This window comes from Oenanthe melanoleuca, chromosome 1 (assembly GCF_029582105.1).
Source record: "Oenanthe melanoleuca isolate GR-GAL-2019-014 chromosome 1, OMel1.0, whole genome shotgun sequence".
NCBI lineage: Eukaryota > Metazoa > Chordata > Aves > Passeriformes > Muscicapidae > Oenanthe > Oenanthe melanoleuca.
Genome location: NC_079333.1, coordinates 26,935,072 through 26,950,033, shown reverse-complemented (window position 1 = coordinate 26,950,033; position 14,962 = coordinate 26,935,072). Strand labels below are relative to the sequence as shown.

Genomic DNA, 14,962 nt, shown 5'->3' with positions numbered 1-14,962 from the left:
CAGACGGAGGCACCTTCTGCGTCGATGGCGGGGGTGAGAGCCTGAGTGCTCTTTGCAGGTGGGCCCCAGCTGTGCTTGGGGACACAACCTTTGGTTACATGTGAAGACTCTGTGTGCCTCTTCCAGCCTCTGGAAGAGAGGAGAGCTGCATCCTGGCTTTGACAGCTGTCAGGCAGCTCAGGCACCTCCGTGTTCTTCGAGCCACCAGTGCTGGCATTGTCTGCTACCAATGCATTTTATCCTGGACAGGCCGGGTTTGATGGACCCTGTGCTGAGAAAAAATTAACTCTACACTGGCTGAAACTGGGGCACAAGGTTTTTAATAAGCGCTATTAGCTTAGTCTTTTATTGTCAGGCTGATTCTCTTGCTGAAAAAGTCAGGGCTGGTATTTTTTGGTAAAGAGGTGGTTGGTTTGGCTGTCAGAACCTCAGGTAAGCATCTGAACTGCTGGAGATGGCTGCAGTGCTAAAGGAGCTCCCAACAGATGTTCACCCAGCCTGATTTTTTTGTCCCATCTGGCTATCAGGTGGTACAGGATAATCTCTCTGCTCCAGATACCGTGTGAGTGAAAAAAAAGGAGCTGATTTGGGTACTCAAGCAGTTATTTAAGGTGAAGAGTCTGAACTGCAGAAACAGGGGTAGTTTTTGTTGAGGGGACTGTACCAAGCAGTTTGGCATGACCATTACAGAGACCACCAATGACTTTGTGCTCATTTTCCCACATACAGCTCCTAAAATGGACCTGTCCTTAAGCCATGTTGATGCCTTGTTTAGCAGATTGATGGGCCACAGCCCCTCCCAAGGTATACTGGCAGTTCAAGAACAGGAGCAGGAGCAGAAGGAGCAACCGCAAGCACCAGGATACGGACCAAGGCTTTTCCAAAATTAATGTAGTCATGTGCATGCAAGCACAAGCTGTAGGAAGGAAAGTGATGTCAGTGTGGGCCATTGTCACTTCTGACTGAGTGAGGATGAAGGTGGAGAAACAGGCCTGACACCAGTGAGGCCCACACCTGCTGTCTGGGCTGTGTCCCCATGCAGGGTTGTGGGCTGGAGGATTTCCCCCGGCTCGCAGGTGTTGCTGTGCCGTTGCCACCTGTCTATTGTCTGTCAGTAACAGCATGATGCTGGCGTGACTGCAGCACAGAAACCCCCTCCTGCAGCACCAGGCATCCCACGGAGGGTCTGGAGCACAGGGAGCCCTTCCCACAGCCCAGTGCCCCTCTGTGCCTGTCCCCAGCAAGGCCAGCGCAGGCAAACAAACCAGGACTGCAGCCAGTGACAGCTGTAGGACCCCAAGGCCTGTGTGACCTGCCACTAGCAGACAGTAGAGCAACTTCTATAAACACAAGACTTCTGTGTACATATTTTAACAGCAGTTTTTCTTTCAGGACGTTCTGTCATCTCTGAAACATGCTTTTAGTTCCATCTGAAATTTCTTGGGCTTTTCACTCCCTCTTCTCATCCCCTTGAGCCAAAAAAAAGGGTCATTTTGGTGAGAAACATTTTCAGTGGCTTTCTCAGAAGCATCTGCTCTCTGCACTCTGCAGGATTAGGCAGCTCAAGGCTGGTTTGTTCTCTTAGGAAATTATTTTCTCACACCCTTCCCAAACTTACCTTCTAAATCAACATTCAGGACTTCTTCAGGCTCTGACTTCCAGAATCTTTTGGTATCCTTAACTGCCCTCCTGATAAAATTCGTTCTGAATTATTCCACTGGCTGTGCTGTTTTTACTTGTTTGTTGGCTTGTTTACCTTGGAAGAGGTTAAAGCTACAGGCTGAGGGATAGATATAGGGGATCAGATATTTGGGTCTAAGACTGCTCAGGAAAGGCAAATGAGTATGGACAGAAAGGTTTCACAGAGAGCAAAGAGCTGGTGCATTAAGAAAGGTTCATGGCAGCCAGGGAGGTTGGAGACAGAGAGAATCAGCATTTCACATCCTAGCAGGAAAGAGAGAAATGTGAATTTGAACCAGACATGAGTGCCTCAGAAAAAAATGTAGTCCAGCTTGCAAAAAATAACTCCCAACCCCAAAGTAATTTATTGTCGCTCAGGCAGATAAAAGAAGCGCATAAAATTGGTTCCACAAGAAGGTCAAATTAAGTGCATGAACAAAATGCAAGCATATTATGTATGTGCATGTGTGTGTATATATATATATACACATATCTTCTGTTCAGCATCTCTCATTATAGAACTGGGGATTAATCATAACCCCTCAGGGTTTCTTGTCTTGTCCATTGGCTCCTAGCCTCCCTCCATGGCATTAGAGTTGGGGAGTGATGAAGGAATAAAGAATTACATTAAAACAGGAGAAAGGGAGATGGATTCACAGAGCTCTATGGGCTGCCAGGTGCTTAGGTACAGGCAGAGACTTCAGTCCTTGTGATGCCAGTGTTGCACTATTACTTCTTCAGTCGGCTGCAGGAGAAAAGTACTACATGAGTACCACCCCCCACTTCTTTTACATGGAAAATGACTGCCTGCCTCTGTAGCTGAGGATGCAAACAGTTACTTGAGCATCCACATAGCTGCAGTTTAGGTTTCAGTTACACTGAGCTGCTTACTTGGCAAAGAGAGCTAGAGAACAACTGTATCAGCACTTGTACTGCACAGATTTATCTAGATTTTGATGTATCTGTGCAGGCTTTGTCCTCTCTTTATGGGGATTATTTTTTAACCTTGATAAAATGTATGTGAAAATGAGGTGAATTCTTTGACACGTTATGCTCTTTACCACATACACATCCTAGCTGTGATGCAGCATTTGCCAATAAACATTCTCACTGAATTCTTGGTGACAGTGAAAATAAAATCAGGTGAAACTATCACCGTTTGCCAATGTCACCAGTGAAAATGAAGCAGAAGTCCTGTTTTGAACCCAAACATTAAACTTGTTCATGCATTCATTTATACTTCCCTTTGTGCTCCATTTCCAGTGGCAGAAAGGCTGTCAGTGTTTCCAACAGCTGCTCCTGATGCCTGATACCATATAAGCTTAAAGACATGCAAAGAGAGCAGCTTCTCTGCTGAGAAATCCTTGCTCCCATGAAAAGGGTCATGACACGATGGTGTATTTCACAATCACCCAAGGCCTTCAGGAAAGGTATAAATCAGAGTGTTCTGTGATTTTTTTTTCTCTTCTTTTGTTACTCCTGGGAGGTTATTGGCAATTTTCACTAACTGCAGTCCAGCACTGTGCTAGCAGAGCTGGAATTAAATTGTGGACATCATGGATTTTTAGAATTTGAGTTTCATCCTTGTGCTTGGTTGTGTGCCTTCCACCTCCACAACCTTGATATCCAGATCTCAGATTCACTGTGAACCCTCCCAAAGGACTTTGGAGCTCCTGCTTGGGTTGGGCTAACATCTCTCAACATTAAGATAATTTTAGTGAGACCACTCTTTTCCAACACAGTGCTACCTGTGGGTTTAGGATTTAGCATAGCTCATAACTCTTAAGCAGGATTTAACATAAGTTAGAGCTGAAAATGCTGAAATGCAGCTATACTGTTTCACCAAAGAGGCTCAAGTTCAATTTCTCCCCACTCAATCATCTAGCTCCTCTCTCTTGAAAACAGTCTTTGCCCATTCTGGGTGCCCTCATTGCCACTTACTGTTGACACTGACACGTCTTGTTTTCCAGCAAGTATTGTCTTGCTTGTGCCATCCTTTTTGCCCGTTGCTGCCAGGAGAGATAGGACAAAGAATAATTGGATATTTTTATGCTTCAAATGCTTTCCTCTGTAGTAAAGCTGTCTGACATCTGCAGACTGCCCATCTCAAAAATTTGCTTGAGTCTAAGGATTGACCCTTTGTCTGTTCTGCCCTGCAGCCAGACAGGAAATCTGACTGCTCCTGTGGTTTGGAGAGCCAGTAATCTCTGCGTCTTTCACAGGGACCATGCCACTCACCCTTCTCCGTTGCCAGTTTGTAACACTGATGATGCACAGGCACCCAAGGGCAAACACCAATAAACTGCCTCCAACACTTGCTCCAATTATCACATAGTTAGTCCAAGCGGCAGCTTCCTCTGTGGGAGAAGCAAAGTGTTTAGCCACAGAAAAAAAGAGAATTTTACAGCTTTAGGGTTGGGGCAGGGACGTGATGCTAATTTCCATACCCACGTGGTAGTGAACGCTGATCTTTCTGTCACTGTCTTCTATGAGGTGACAGCTCCACAGCCCTGCAGCACTGATGTTCACCTCCAACTTTACTTCGTTCTGCTTTGAGTTCTTAATGTCCATGTTCGTGCCATTCACACGTTCCCAGCGCAAGTAGGCACTGGGTGGGAGCGGCCCAGAGACCTGGCAGGTCAGGGTCATATTGGCCCCTCTGGAGAGTGGCCCAACAGGCTTAGCTGAGACTGTAAAGGTGAGAAAAGGACATGTGAGTGAGGGGAAGGGAAGATGGCTCCATCCATGCTCTTGTGGCTTGCAGGTTTCTGCAGCTCCTCCTCTTCATGACCCACTTCTCTCCCTCTCACCTTTCATCACCACCAGCTCTATCTTGCTCTGTGCATGTCTTCCTTGGTACTCCAGCTGGCACTGGTACTGGCCAGAATGGTTGAAATGCACTTTGGGAAGCTTCACTTCTATGGTACTTTCAGGTTTTCTTTCAGGTATCTCAAACAGAAAGTTGCTGGTTTTTTTGGTCACATGCAGCTGTCCTTGTGCTGTGATGTTGAAATCAAGCAGCTCATGAGGGTTTGCACTTTCCTGTTGTTTCCAATTCAGCTGTCCTGTGAAACCTTCTTTCCATTTTATCTTCTGGGAGTTCAGATGCCATGACAAGATGACAGTGCTATCAACAGTTGCATACTTTCTTTCCAAATCTGGATTCTGAAAACCTGAATTTAGAAGAGACAAGGAATACAGAGGCAGGGAAAGCCATGGTTACGCTTCCCCATGTCTACCCTTGATCCAGAGTGAGGCATGCTGCACTCAGCTTAAAAAGAACTTGGAGAAAAGCCACGACATCCTCCAGGAAGGTTAGACAGAGTCTGAGAATAAGACAGCAGAAAGATCCAAAGCTCCCAAGCACAGCAGAGCTGAGAAGAACAGACCCTGAGGGAAGGAGAATCTTCTCCTCACCAAGCCTGGAGAGGAAAATGAGTGGCAGAGTGGAACAGAACTCAGGCAGCAGAACAATCCCCAAGCCGCATTGTTGGAAGCCCTGGGAAGTCTGTCCTGGAGCACCAGTGCTTGGGATGTGTAGATTAAAAGTTAAACTCATGAACTGAAGGGAACACTGGTTCCCAAGGCTGAGTGTGAGTTTGATTTTTGTTGTCACATACCTAATACCTTCACAGCAAATGGGATGTTCTGATCAATCAATGGAGAGTCTGAATGGACCTGACACACCCAGGTCCCGCTGTCCATAGCCTCCAGTTTCCTTAAATTCACTATGTATTTTTGACGGCTCTTGTTTTGTAATTTTGGTGTTACTCTGTTATTGTTACTGTCAAGCAATGTGATTCTGAGATCCGGTAGAGGACTGGATGAATTTTGCATTAAAATCAGCTCAGGGACTTCATTTTGCAGAAAATGCCCATCCAAAGAGATCATCACTGTGAAAAGAAAGAAGCACAGCCAGTAAGTCAGTTCCTCCTCCTGAGAGAGAGAGACAAGTGTTACAGCAAAGAGAACATGGAGGTGCTGTGCTCTGGAGATGGAGGAGAAATGAACTATGATAGCCCAGGACAGAAGAAATGCAGCAGGATAAAGAATCCCAGCAGAGATGTCTCCCCAGGCTCTATGGTCCCCTCCACCAACTCACATTTAAAGATATGCAGTGAGGTGTGGACTTTGTGGGAGCCAAATTCACAGGTGTAGATGCCAGCATCGGAGAGCTTCAAATTCCGCACCCACAGCTGTTTATATTGCATCTTGATCTCAAATCGATCAGTAATGAAAGCTGATGCTTTTGAAAAAAATAGGCTTGGTTAGGAAGGAAGAGGTTTCTCAGCTGTGTGAAGGGAGAAGGGGTAATGAACTGGAAACCTTACTTCTCCAAGTTCTACCCTTTTCCGTACGCCATAAAGGAGTATCATAATACATCCAGCGCACAAGTGTGTCCCGGGATAATTTTGAGTCAGGAAGTATGCCTGTGCAGTTCAGGGTCACCTCCAGTCCTGCAAGCCCAGTCTGGAATTCATTTTGGTGAGCCATACTGGAGATCAGACCTGAAAGTCAATACCAAAAAAAGGCACAAGTTCACTTTCTGAAGGGTGGCTCAGTAAACACTTCCCAGCCTCCGAAAATATGTTGATATTTCTCCTTCCTTTCCCAGACACTGAAATTATCCTCAGTTTCTGAATTTGTCACTTCTTTATATCATCAATCAATCAATCAATCAATCAATCAATCAATCAAGCTCTTCTATTACCTGGCTAATGGCTATTCTCTTTCATACATATTCAGAGAAAAGTAAAAATACCAGTTTTTATGGTGAACTGACCATCATTTTGAAGTGTCAACAATTTTACTGAAACAACCTTTTTCCACTGGATAAGACTTAGTTATTCTACTGGTAGTAAATTAAGGACAGCATATGTCAGCCCTCCTTTACTTCACAGTCAACACTGACATACTTGCGCACACATTCTTCCAGGTTTTGCATGGACGAAGACTGAAAATGAAGAAATAAAGTTAAAAAGAAAGAAAGAAGGCTGACCTAATGTCAGGCTCCTGTTCTTGGGAGGAGGGCTAAGTGACAGTTTTAGAAATAGGATGTATAATGTTGAAGAAACATTAGGAGTGGTTACTTGGGAGAATCATTTCCTTTCCTTCACTGTAAAGAAGATTTCTGTAGAAGACCTTAAGAAGATGGAGTTGCCAGAGGTAAGATTGGAAATAACAGGATTGTGGTCTCCTGCATCACTGTTTGTAAGCTCTCAGAGATGCCTTACTTGCAAATCCCCCAGGTGACCTGAATAGTAAGGAGCTGTAGAAGTGAAAAATGAGAAGTTCGCATGAGTTTAATGTAGGGTTTGCCAGAAGTGACATCTCTCTAAGAGATAACCTGCAACAGTACCAATACAGGTTTTCGATAATTGAACATTGGACTACAGAAGTTTATGATTTATCTTAAATCTGAAATTAGAAATGTGATTAATAAGAGTTGTATCTTTTGCTTTTCATGTGGTTCTAGGGTGCATGAGAGATTTCCAATCTTTCCTCTGTGACCAGAGGAATCAAAGCCGAGTATCTGAGAAATGCAGGCTTGGCCTCATTCACTCTTTCCTTTCTTGGAAAATGAGAACTAAAAAGTCCACCAAAGCTTGTAACATTAGCAGTCAAGCTAAGCAAGCCAGTAGCATTCCATTTGCAAGGGCAAAACTGTGATGAGATTCTGAAGATCACATCACAGATGTGGTTACACATCGCAGATACGTTTTTGCCCAGGCAGCTGGAGGCAGTGGGGCAGTATTTTCCCCTCTGCTTGGTGTATATCATGGTTCTCACTGGAATCCCCACTCCTGCTTCTCTACGAGGCAGCTCCCCAAACCTGGCAATGCACCCAGGTTTTGGCTGGCAGGCTCAGCAGGTGAGCTGGGAACAACCTGAGTCCCAAAGCTAAACCATGTGAGGAACCTTACACAACACATCAGAAAGAGCCTAGGAATACAGCGAGTGTTGTGAGGCTTGTGGAAAGGCTGTGAGAGCCATGGGGGTTTGCTGAGCCCAGGACTCACCCAGATGCAGAAGCAAGAAGGTGGCAGACATGTGGCTCACGGCTTTGCCGCACAACTCCATCGCTGTGGGAACGCTCCTCCCGTCCACGGAGAGCAGGGCTGGAAAGGCTGTCACTGCCAAGGGATCTTATCCTGGAAGACCCAAATGCTCTGTTAATAATGTTTGATTTTCAGACCTCGATGGATGGGACTTGTGTTCCCAGTCAGCTCCCACCATCCTTCGGCACAGCAAAATGGAAGCTTATTGGGAAAGTCACCCGAGCCCTTTGTTTCAGCAAAGAATCCATCTGCAGCATGCCCCTGGAGTTTGGTAATAAACATTTCATTTTACTCATCCCTAGGCTTCTGGCATTCATCAGGCAGCAGCTGTTTATACTGCCAAGAGTTGTGTGCTTTTTTACTTCTCTATGGTGGGTTATCATCACTCTTGCAGAGATTAAAGCTAAACACATACAGGGCTGCATTAGCAAGAGCACAGCCAGCTCTGCTGGAAGTAGAGTGAAGTAATTATTTCTCTCTATTTGGCACACCTGAGGTCTCATCTAGGATTTAGGGTACAATTTTGGGCCTCCAGTACAAGAAGGATGCCAACAACCTGTACAGAGTTCAGTGGAGGGCTAGTGAGATGGTGAGGAAGTTGGAGCACCTGACATACTGGGAGAGGCAGAAAACTGGGCTTGATAGGAAGAAGGGAGCCAAAGTGGCATCTGATTTCAGTTTCCCATTATCTAATGGCTACACCTAGAAGAATAAGCCACATTCTCCTCAGATGTGCACAAGGGAGGAACAGGAGGCAGCAGCCATATGTTGAGCAGGGAAATGTTGACTAGATAGAAGGAAAACTTTCTTCCCACTGAAGGTGGTTCAGCAATGGAATAGATGCCAAGTGATGCTAGGCAATCTCCACCATTGGAGATGCTCAGAAGTTGCTTTGTCAAGCCCTGAGAACGTTGTAATTTTAGAGTCAACTCAGCTCTGAGTAGAATTAACTGGAGACCTCCCAATATCCCTTTCCATCTAAATATTTCCATGAAATTTTGTGATTCTATGATTACAGCTGTCTTTAGGATGTTATTATTACTTTTCTTCAGGTTTGGGTTTATTGTTTTGGTTTTTTTTTTAACTCCTTACCTTAAAAATCTCAATAGCCAGCAAATCTGATGTTGGAAAGACCTGCTTGAATCCTTGGGACTGTTCAATGAAAAGTATGGGGAGAAAGGAGGAATGCAATCCAAAAGAAGAGATTGCATTAATGGTAGCAAAACCTTATGTGGGAAGTGGAAGCTAATGACCATGTTAAGGGGAGTTATCAAATTAGATGCAGTTTCTAACTGTAGCAAAGACCACGTGTTGGTGACAGCTGCATCTGAGTGGGCTGCCAAGGTGAAGGGGACCATGGCTGCTGGTGCAAGGACACTAATGAGCTCTCCATCCTTAAACCAAGCATGTATCACAGAAGGGAAGCCAAGCAGCTTAAATGCTCTGGGGAATGAACAAGCCAGTGAGGTGACCTCACTTCTCTGAAAGCAGGCAGTCCCTATGTCAGGTGTGGGACAGACTAAAGGCTGGAGTCTTAATGGGATAAAACTCAAAAGAAATTAATGAATAATTTTCTACAATACTTATATGTATGATGTGCAATATTAAGTGTAATATATTCCATTAGAGGATAATTTAATACTGAAATTAATTTAATGATCAGAACATGTGAAGCTATCAAAGAGTAGATGAAAACATCAGCACTACATTTAAATGGAGATCAGGTCAGCACAACATCTGACATCCAGACCAATGTGCACACATGCACAGATGAAAAATATGTGTGCAAGAGCAAGACAGCAGCCATATGCACCATCAGAAGATAAACAGGTGGCAAAGAGGCAGTCAGAGGAGACCTGTGGCTTGCCTGTGCTAAACAAAAAACCCACCCCAGGCCAGGAAATATTTGCATGAGCTGTTTTCTGTGAAAAATGTAAAACAAAGGAGCAAGTACAGATGATTGGAGATGACTCCTAACAAGATGCAGAAGCAGTGATGAAGCAGTTTGCTGGGTTAAGCTACAGAATAAAGAAAGGGGCACTAACAAGGCATCTGTATGCATCTCACTCCGAAGGAACATTGATAACTGAGAACTGGCACAGGGCCCTTAGTAAGATCCATTCCTGAGGTGACAGGAGAAGCCTCATCCTTGCTGTGAAATCTTGCATCACCTGTTCCTGTGGGATGAAAAAGCCAGCCCCCACTCTAAAGTAATACCTGTAAATTAACAGTTCAGTGATGGGTTTCAAATTCTTAAAGTAATTAAACTTTATATAAAACCTGAAGGTAATGGAACAAGTAAAAATTAATGAAATCGCTGAGTCACACCTCATAATTTTGTTTTGACTGGGAATCTCTATTCTCCTGTCATATGGCTTCAGTTTGTTCTTTGCCTTCTTGCTTCCTTGTTATTGAGCAAAACCACACAACCAGAGCACTGTGGGACTGGTGAACTGCTGACCTTGTGCATCTTGGTAGATGCAGATTGATGCACCTTTGTTCTTCTGTTTCTTCTCTTGGTTTCACAACTTCTGCATTCCCACTTTGTTCACACTAATCTTTGTATTTCTGTGGCAGATCTCCACAGTGTGATGTTACCACCTACATGTTACAAATCAGTGGGGAAAATGGGTTGCCTTCAGCTAGGATTTCTTTTACACACTTTCCCTCTCTGCCTGTTTATTTCTGCTTCTCATGCATGCCACCTCCTGTTCCCCCCTGCCTTTCCATCTCCTTCTGCATCCCTCCAGGCCAGATCTCAGGGATGCTGCTCCGGAGTTTACAGATCTCAGTGAGCAAGGCTGTGTTAACCGAGGAGCAAGCTGCTCTCATTAGCGGATGCTTGTAGCAGACCCACAGCCTCCTTACAGGCAGCCCAGCTGTATCTTACGGTGGTACTCATAAATTAAGCAGTGTCACAGAATGTCCCCAGGCACTGGAACATACTCATCAGTCCTGTTAAATTGCTAGTACATTTCCTGACACATTTTTGGCCGGGGACAACTCTGCTCTCCCGAGCAACTCTTGGGATGCATTTAGGTGTTAGCATGGGCCAGGGACCTCTCCCATTAGGTGGCTGGCATATGGCCAGTTCATTTTGGAGGTTAAGTGAGTTTAATAGCCCAGACCATCTCATGCCAGCTGGCCTCTGTGCCAGAAACAGTCCAGGCATACTTGATTTATTAGCACGTCTAGCAACGGAGGAGCAGGGCTCCCTCCCAAGTGAACATTGATTTCCTTTTCATTTTAACTTCCCCCTCTTACTAAACTGGTTTAATTTCCTTCTTGACTTATTTTAATGATCCCTGCCTCCCTGAGGGATAGGAAAAGGAGAGCTGAGGTAGTGAGTGGGCTTGCTCCAGAGAATGATGCCTGCAGGACCAAGTCATGCCCGGAGAACATCTGCCTGAGAGCTTGGCTGGCAGCCCCTCGGTCCCTCCAGCACTGAACCTCAGTGGGTGATGGCTACAGAGACCTCTCCACAGCTGCACTGGCATGACACAGAAGGGAACTTAAATTAAAAAAAAAAAGAAAACAACAAATAAAAACTCAGCAACCGGTCCTGAGGCAGAGCAGGCAATCTCCTTTTCTTGATGTGTTCCTGCGCCTCCTTCCTGCAGTGTGGTTTTGTCTTCTCCTCTCGCTCTTGTTTGTGGCTGTGCTTTGATCTGTCAGGGTTGAGGGGCCCCCAGCCCTCCCTCCCCACCAGGGCTCCACACCTCAGCTTCCGCCGCGGCATTTCCCCTTGCGCTGCTGCCGGGCCAGCGCTCAGGGATGAGCTGAGCCTTGCCCTGCTTATGAGTTAGGCTCAGATGTGGGGCTTGGGGCTGAAGGGGTTCACCCCCTTCTTCTCACACTAAAAATCTGAAACAAAGCTGACTTGGCTCTGTTACCAAATAGTGGCTTCTTTGAATTTGCCTCTTAAAAGCAAGTCAGGTGAGCAGCAGGCAGGGTAAGAGACCAAGTGCAATGAAAATAGCCAGCAGAGAACAAAGTTTTGACAGCAGTGAAGGTCATTTGTGGTCCCTACTGTCCCCCTGGGCTGTTCGACCCTGCCTCCATTTCCTCCTGAGCATCTCTGCTCATCCCAGAGCAGATGCCACCTTCCCATTGGGGCTCCTGGGAGAGGGAGGCACTGGAGCAGGATCCGTGGGGTCACAGACATGAAAGCAGCTGAACCTCCCCAAGAAAGGTCCCACCATCAGGACAAGGGTGGTGATGTCACTGTGTCAGCACCAGCTAGGCTCCCCTCAGCCATGAAGCACCCCATGCCCAGGCACAGGCCTGGAACCATGTGGAGGCCGCAAGAAGTGGCTCCACCTCCACAGCCCAGGCTGCTCCCTTCTGGCCTAAGGGCAAGCCAAGACCTGACTTTCTAAAGCCACTGGAGGCTATGACTAATCAAATCACTGTGATGCACTCTGAAATCAGCTCCTTCCTCAACCTTCCAAGCCCTGTATCTACTTGGGATGTCATTTGGGTATTATCCCTCCTTAATTTTGCTTTGGTGAACACAGTGTCCCCACATGAGGCTGTGGCAGATGAGGTGGGCACTGTCCCTGGGTGCTCAGGAGCCGCTAGTGGGGATGAGGTGGATGCTTGAATGAGCTGAGCCCTGCTGTGCTGCAGGCAGCTTTGGCAGACACGTTTGTGAGACACTGGGGAGGACAAAGGAAAAGTCAAGGAGACCTCATCATGGTCTTTCAGTACTTAAAGGGATCTTATAATAAAGATGAAGAGCAACTTTTTTGGTCAGATAGTGATAGGAGAAGGAGGAATGGTTTTAAACTAAAAGAGGGTAAATGTTAGGAAGAAATCTTTTACTCAGAGACTGATGAGGTGTTGGAACAGGTTGCCCAGAGAAGCTGTGGCTGCTCCATCCCTGGAAGCGTTCAAGGCCAGGTTGGATGTGGCTTTGAGTGACCTGGTCTAGTGGAAGGTGTCTCTGCCTGTGGCAGGGTGTTGGAATGAGATGTTCTTTAAAGGTCTCTTCCAACCCAGACCTTCTGTGATCCTATGATTCTAACCTGCACCAGGGACTCTTGAGTTCATAGTGAGTCGTAACTGAGTAGTAACCTGAACTAAACCTTCACACACCATGTGGAGGAAGGAATATCTGATGTGGCTGATAGAGGCTGAGTAGGATAGGCCACATGAAATTTGAAAGACTCAACCAGAACTGAAACTCCTAATTTCAACTGCGCAGCAGCCCTTGAAAGGGGAAAGCAAATCTCTTTTCTGTTGTCCTGAAATTGCAAGGATCCCTCTTTTTCCAAGAAATCCTGCTCACTCAGCCCTGAGCTAATGGATCAGGCTGCATTGGCAGCTAGTGTCAGGCAGTGAGCCAGTCAGCCTGGATTAGCAGAACAGACCCCTCCGGTCTCAGCACGTACAGATGTAAGTAGACATCCTTACTTAGCCAGAGACTGGCATCTTCTTATTTTTGCAGGCTTTTTATAGAATAAAGTTCCCCTTCCTGCAGGGTATGTGGAGAAGGTGATAGCAAGTGGCAGTTGGTAGAGGGCTGCTCCCCAATGCATTTGCAGCCCTTGGGGATATGCAGTCACCAGTGACAGGCCCTCATATAGGACATATTTCCCTATATATGGGTTTTAAAGATCCATGAGATCCTCAGGCTCTGAGGAAAGCTGAACTTTTCATAACTCCCTTTTTTTCTGCCCCTTTCAGAGAAAAATCCAGGGAGACAAACAGTTTTTAGTTAAAATTAAAAGGCCTCAGAGAATTGCACAGCCAGAGAAGTATTATCAAGTCAAAGGTTTACGATGGTTTTACAACAAGGCAAAACCAATCCATCCATGCAACTTGAGTGGAGTAACAAAGTTTGTAGCATTAAAAAACCCCAAAACAGGCTGGTTTCATAGCAAAAGAAAGAGTTTCCTTACCTCTTTTCTCTCAGCCTCTGTGTTTCTGTCTGCTTGTGTTTGTCACCTGCTGTAATTGATCTCACCCAGCTACAGCTGAAACAAAAGAAGAACGAAGTTGATGTTCACAAGCAGATGTTGGGTTGGCCTTGATGTCTCCTCCTCTCCAGCCGGAGCGACGGCGAGGTCTCGCTGCCAGTCCAGGTTCTGCCGACATCCGCCGGCTTCTCTCGGCAGAGGGTGATTTTCCAAAGGCGCGTGATTTCGGCTCTGGGTGTGAGCAGCAGTGGACGCGGGCGGAAGGCGAGGTATGGCAGCGCTGGAGAGAATGAGTGTGCCAAGCAGAGACAGCCTATTGGCCATGGGGCCGCTGATGGAGGCCGTGACGGGCTGGGACCTGGGCGTGCATGGCTGGGAGCTGGCCCTGCTCCTCTGAGCAGGAGAGCCCACGGACTGACAGGTTAGCTGAGCAATCCGACTGTCCCACACCTCCCGCACTCCGTGAGAGTCATTGGAACTCCGTTTCCCAGCCTGTCTCCTGCACCACCACTGAGAGGAGGCACCTCTGAGGAGCTGACCCCAGCCCCACCTCTCCAGAGTACGTCTGAGATTTAGGGTGAGATGAGAGAATATTTTCTTTGTAGCAGTGGTGGCTTTTCCTTGGCTGTCTGTCAGCACCCACCTGGCTGCACCCTAATTCCCCCTCTTCAGCAAGGCAGAGAGAGAAGATGTGAAAAACTCTCTCATGTCAGGATGAGGAGAGGGAGATCTCCTCCCAGCTACTGTCATGGACTTAACTTGGGGAAAGGTGAATTTAATTTATGCCCAATTAAAAACAAATAAATTGATAAAATAGTGATAAATTTAAAAACAAACAAACAAGCACTTCATCTCTGCTGCTTCTTCCTGCTTATGCTGTTCCTCTGCTCCACCATGGGGTCCTTCAAGAAATGCTCTGATGTGGGTTCTTCTCATGGACTGCAGTTCTTCATGTTCATCTTGACATTAGGAAGATGTTTCTTACAGTGAAAACAATCAGTCAACAGAAAAACCTCCCCAGGGATGTGGCGAGTTGCCATTGCAGGAGGCTTTCAAGGTGTGGTTGGGCAGGGTGCTAGATAACCTAGATAACCTCATCTAGGAGCCCAGTGTGGCCCCTCCACAGGCCACAGAAAACCTACTCCAGTGCAGGCTGTCCATGGGCTGCATGGGCATCCCAGCTCTAGCACCTGGAGCACCTCTTGCCCCTCCTTCTGCCCTGATCTTGGTGTCTGCAGGGCTGTTTCTCCCACCTGTTGTCCTCCCTGTCTCCCACAGCTGCTGTGCACAGCTGTGTTAAGT

General features: G+C 46.4%; 1 protein-coding gene across 1 annotated transcript; it reads right to left on the bottom strand.

The window, feature by feature from the left end:
- Window positions 1–1,811: 1,811 nt before the first annotated feature.
- CD4 (CD4 molecule) lies at window positions 1,812–14,162 on the bottom strand. The gene is made up of 10 exons (XM_056482114.1): window positions 13,643–14,162; window positions 7,701–7,832; window positions 6,012–6,188; window positions 5,783–5,926; window positions 5,301–5,573; window positions 4,491–4,853; window positions 4,128–4,370; window positions 3,919–4,037; window positions 3,622–3,689; window positions 1,812–2,425 (listed from the first exon to the last, which is right to left on the bottom strand). Exons 2-10 carry the CDS (start codon window positions 7,759–7,761, stop codon window positions 2,410–2,412), a joined length of 1,464 nt encoding a protein of 487 aa, XP_056338089.1. The 5' UTR covers window positions 7,762–7,832; window positions 13,643–14,162; the 3' UTR covers window positions 1,812–2,409.
- Window positions 14,163–14,962: the final 800 nt, after the last annotated feature.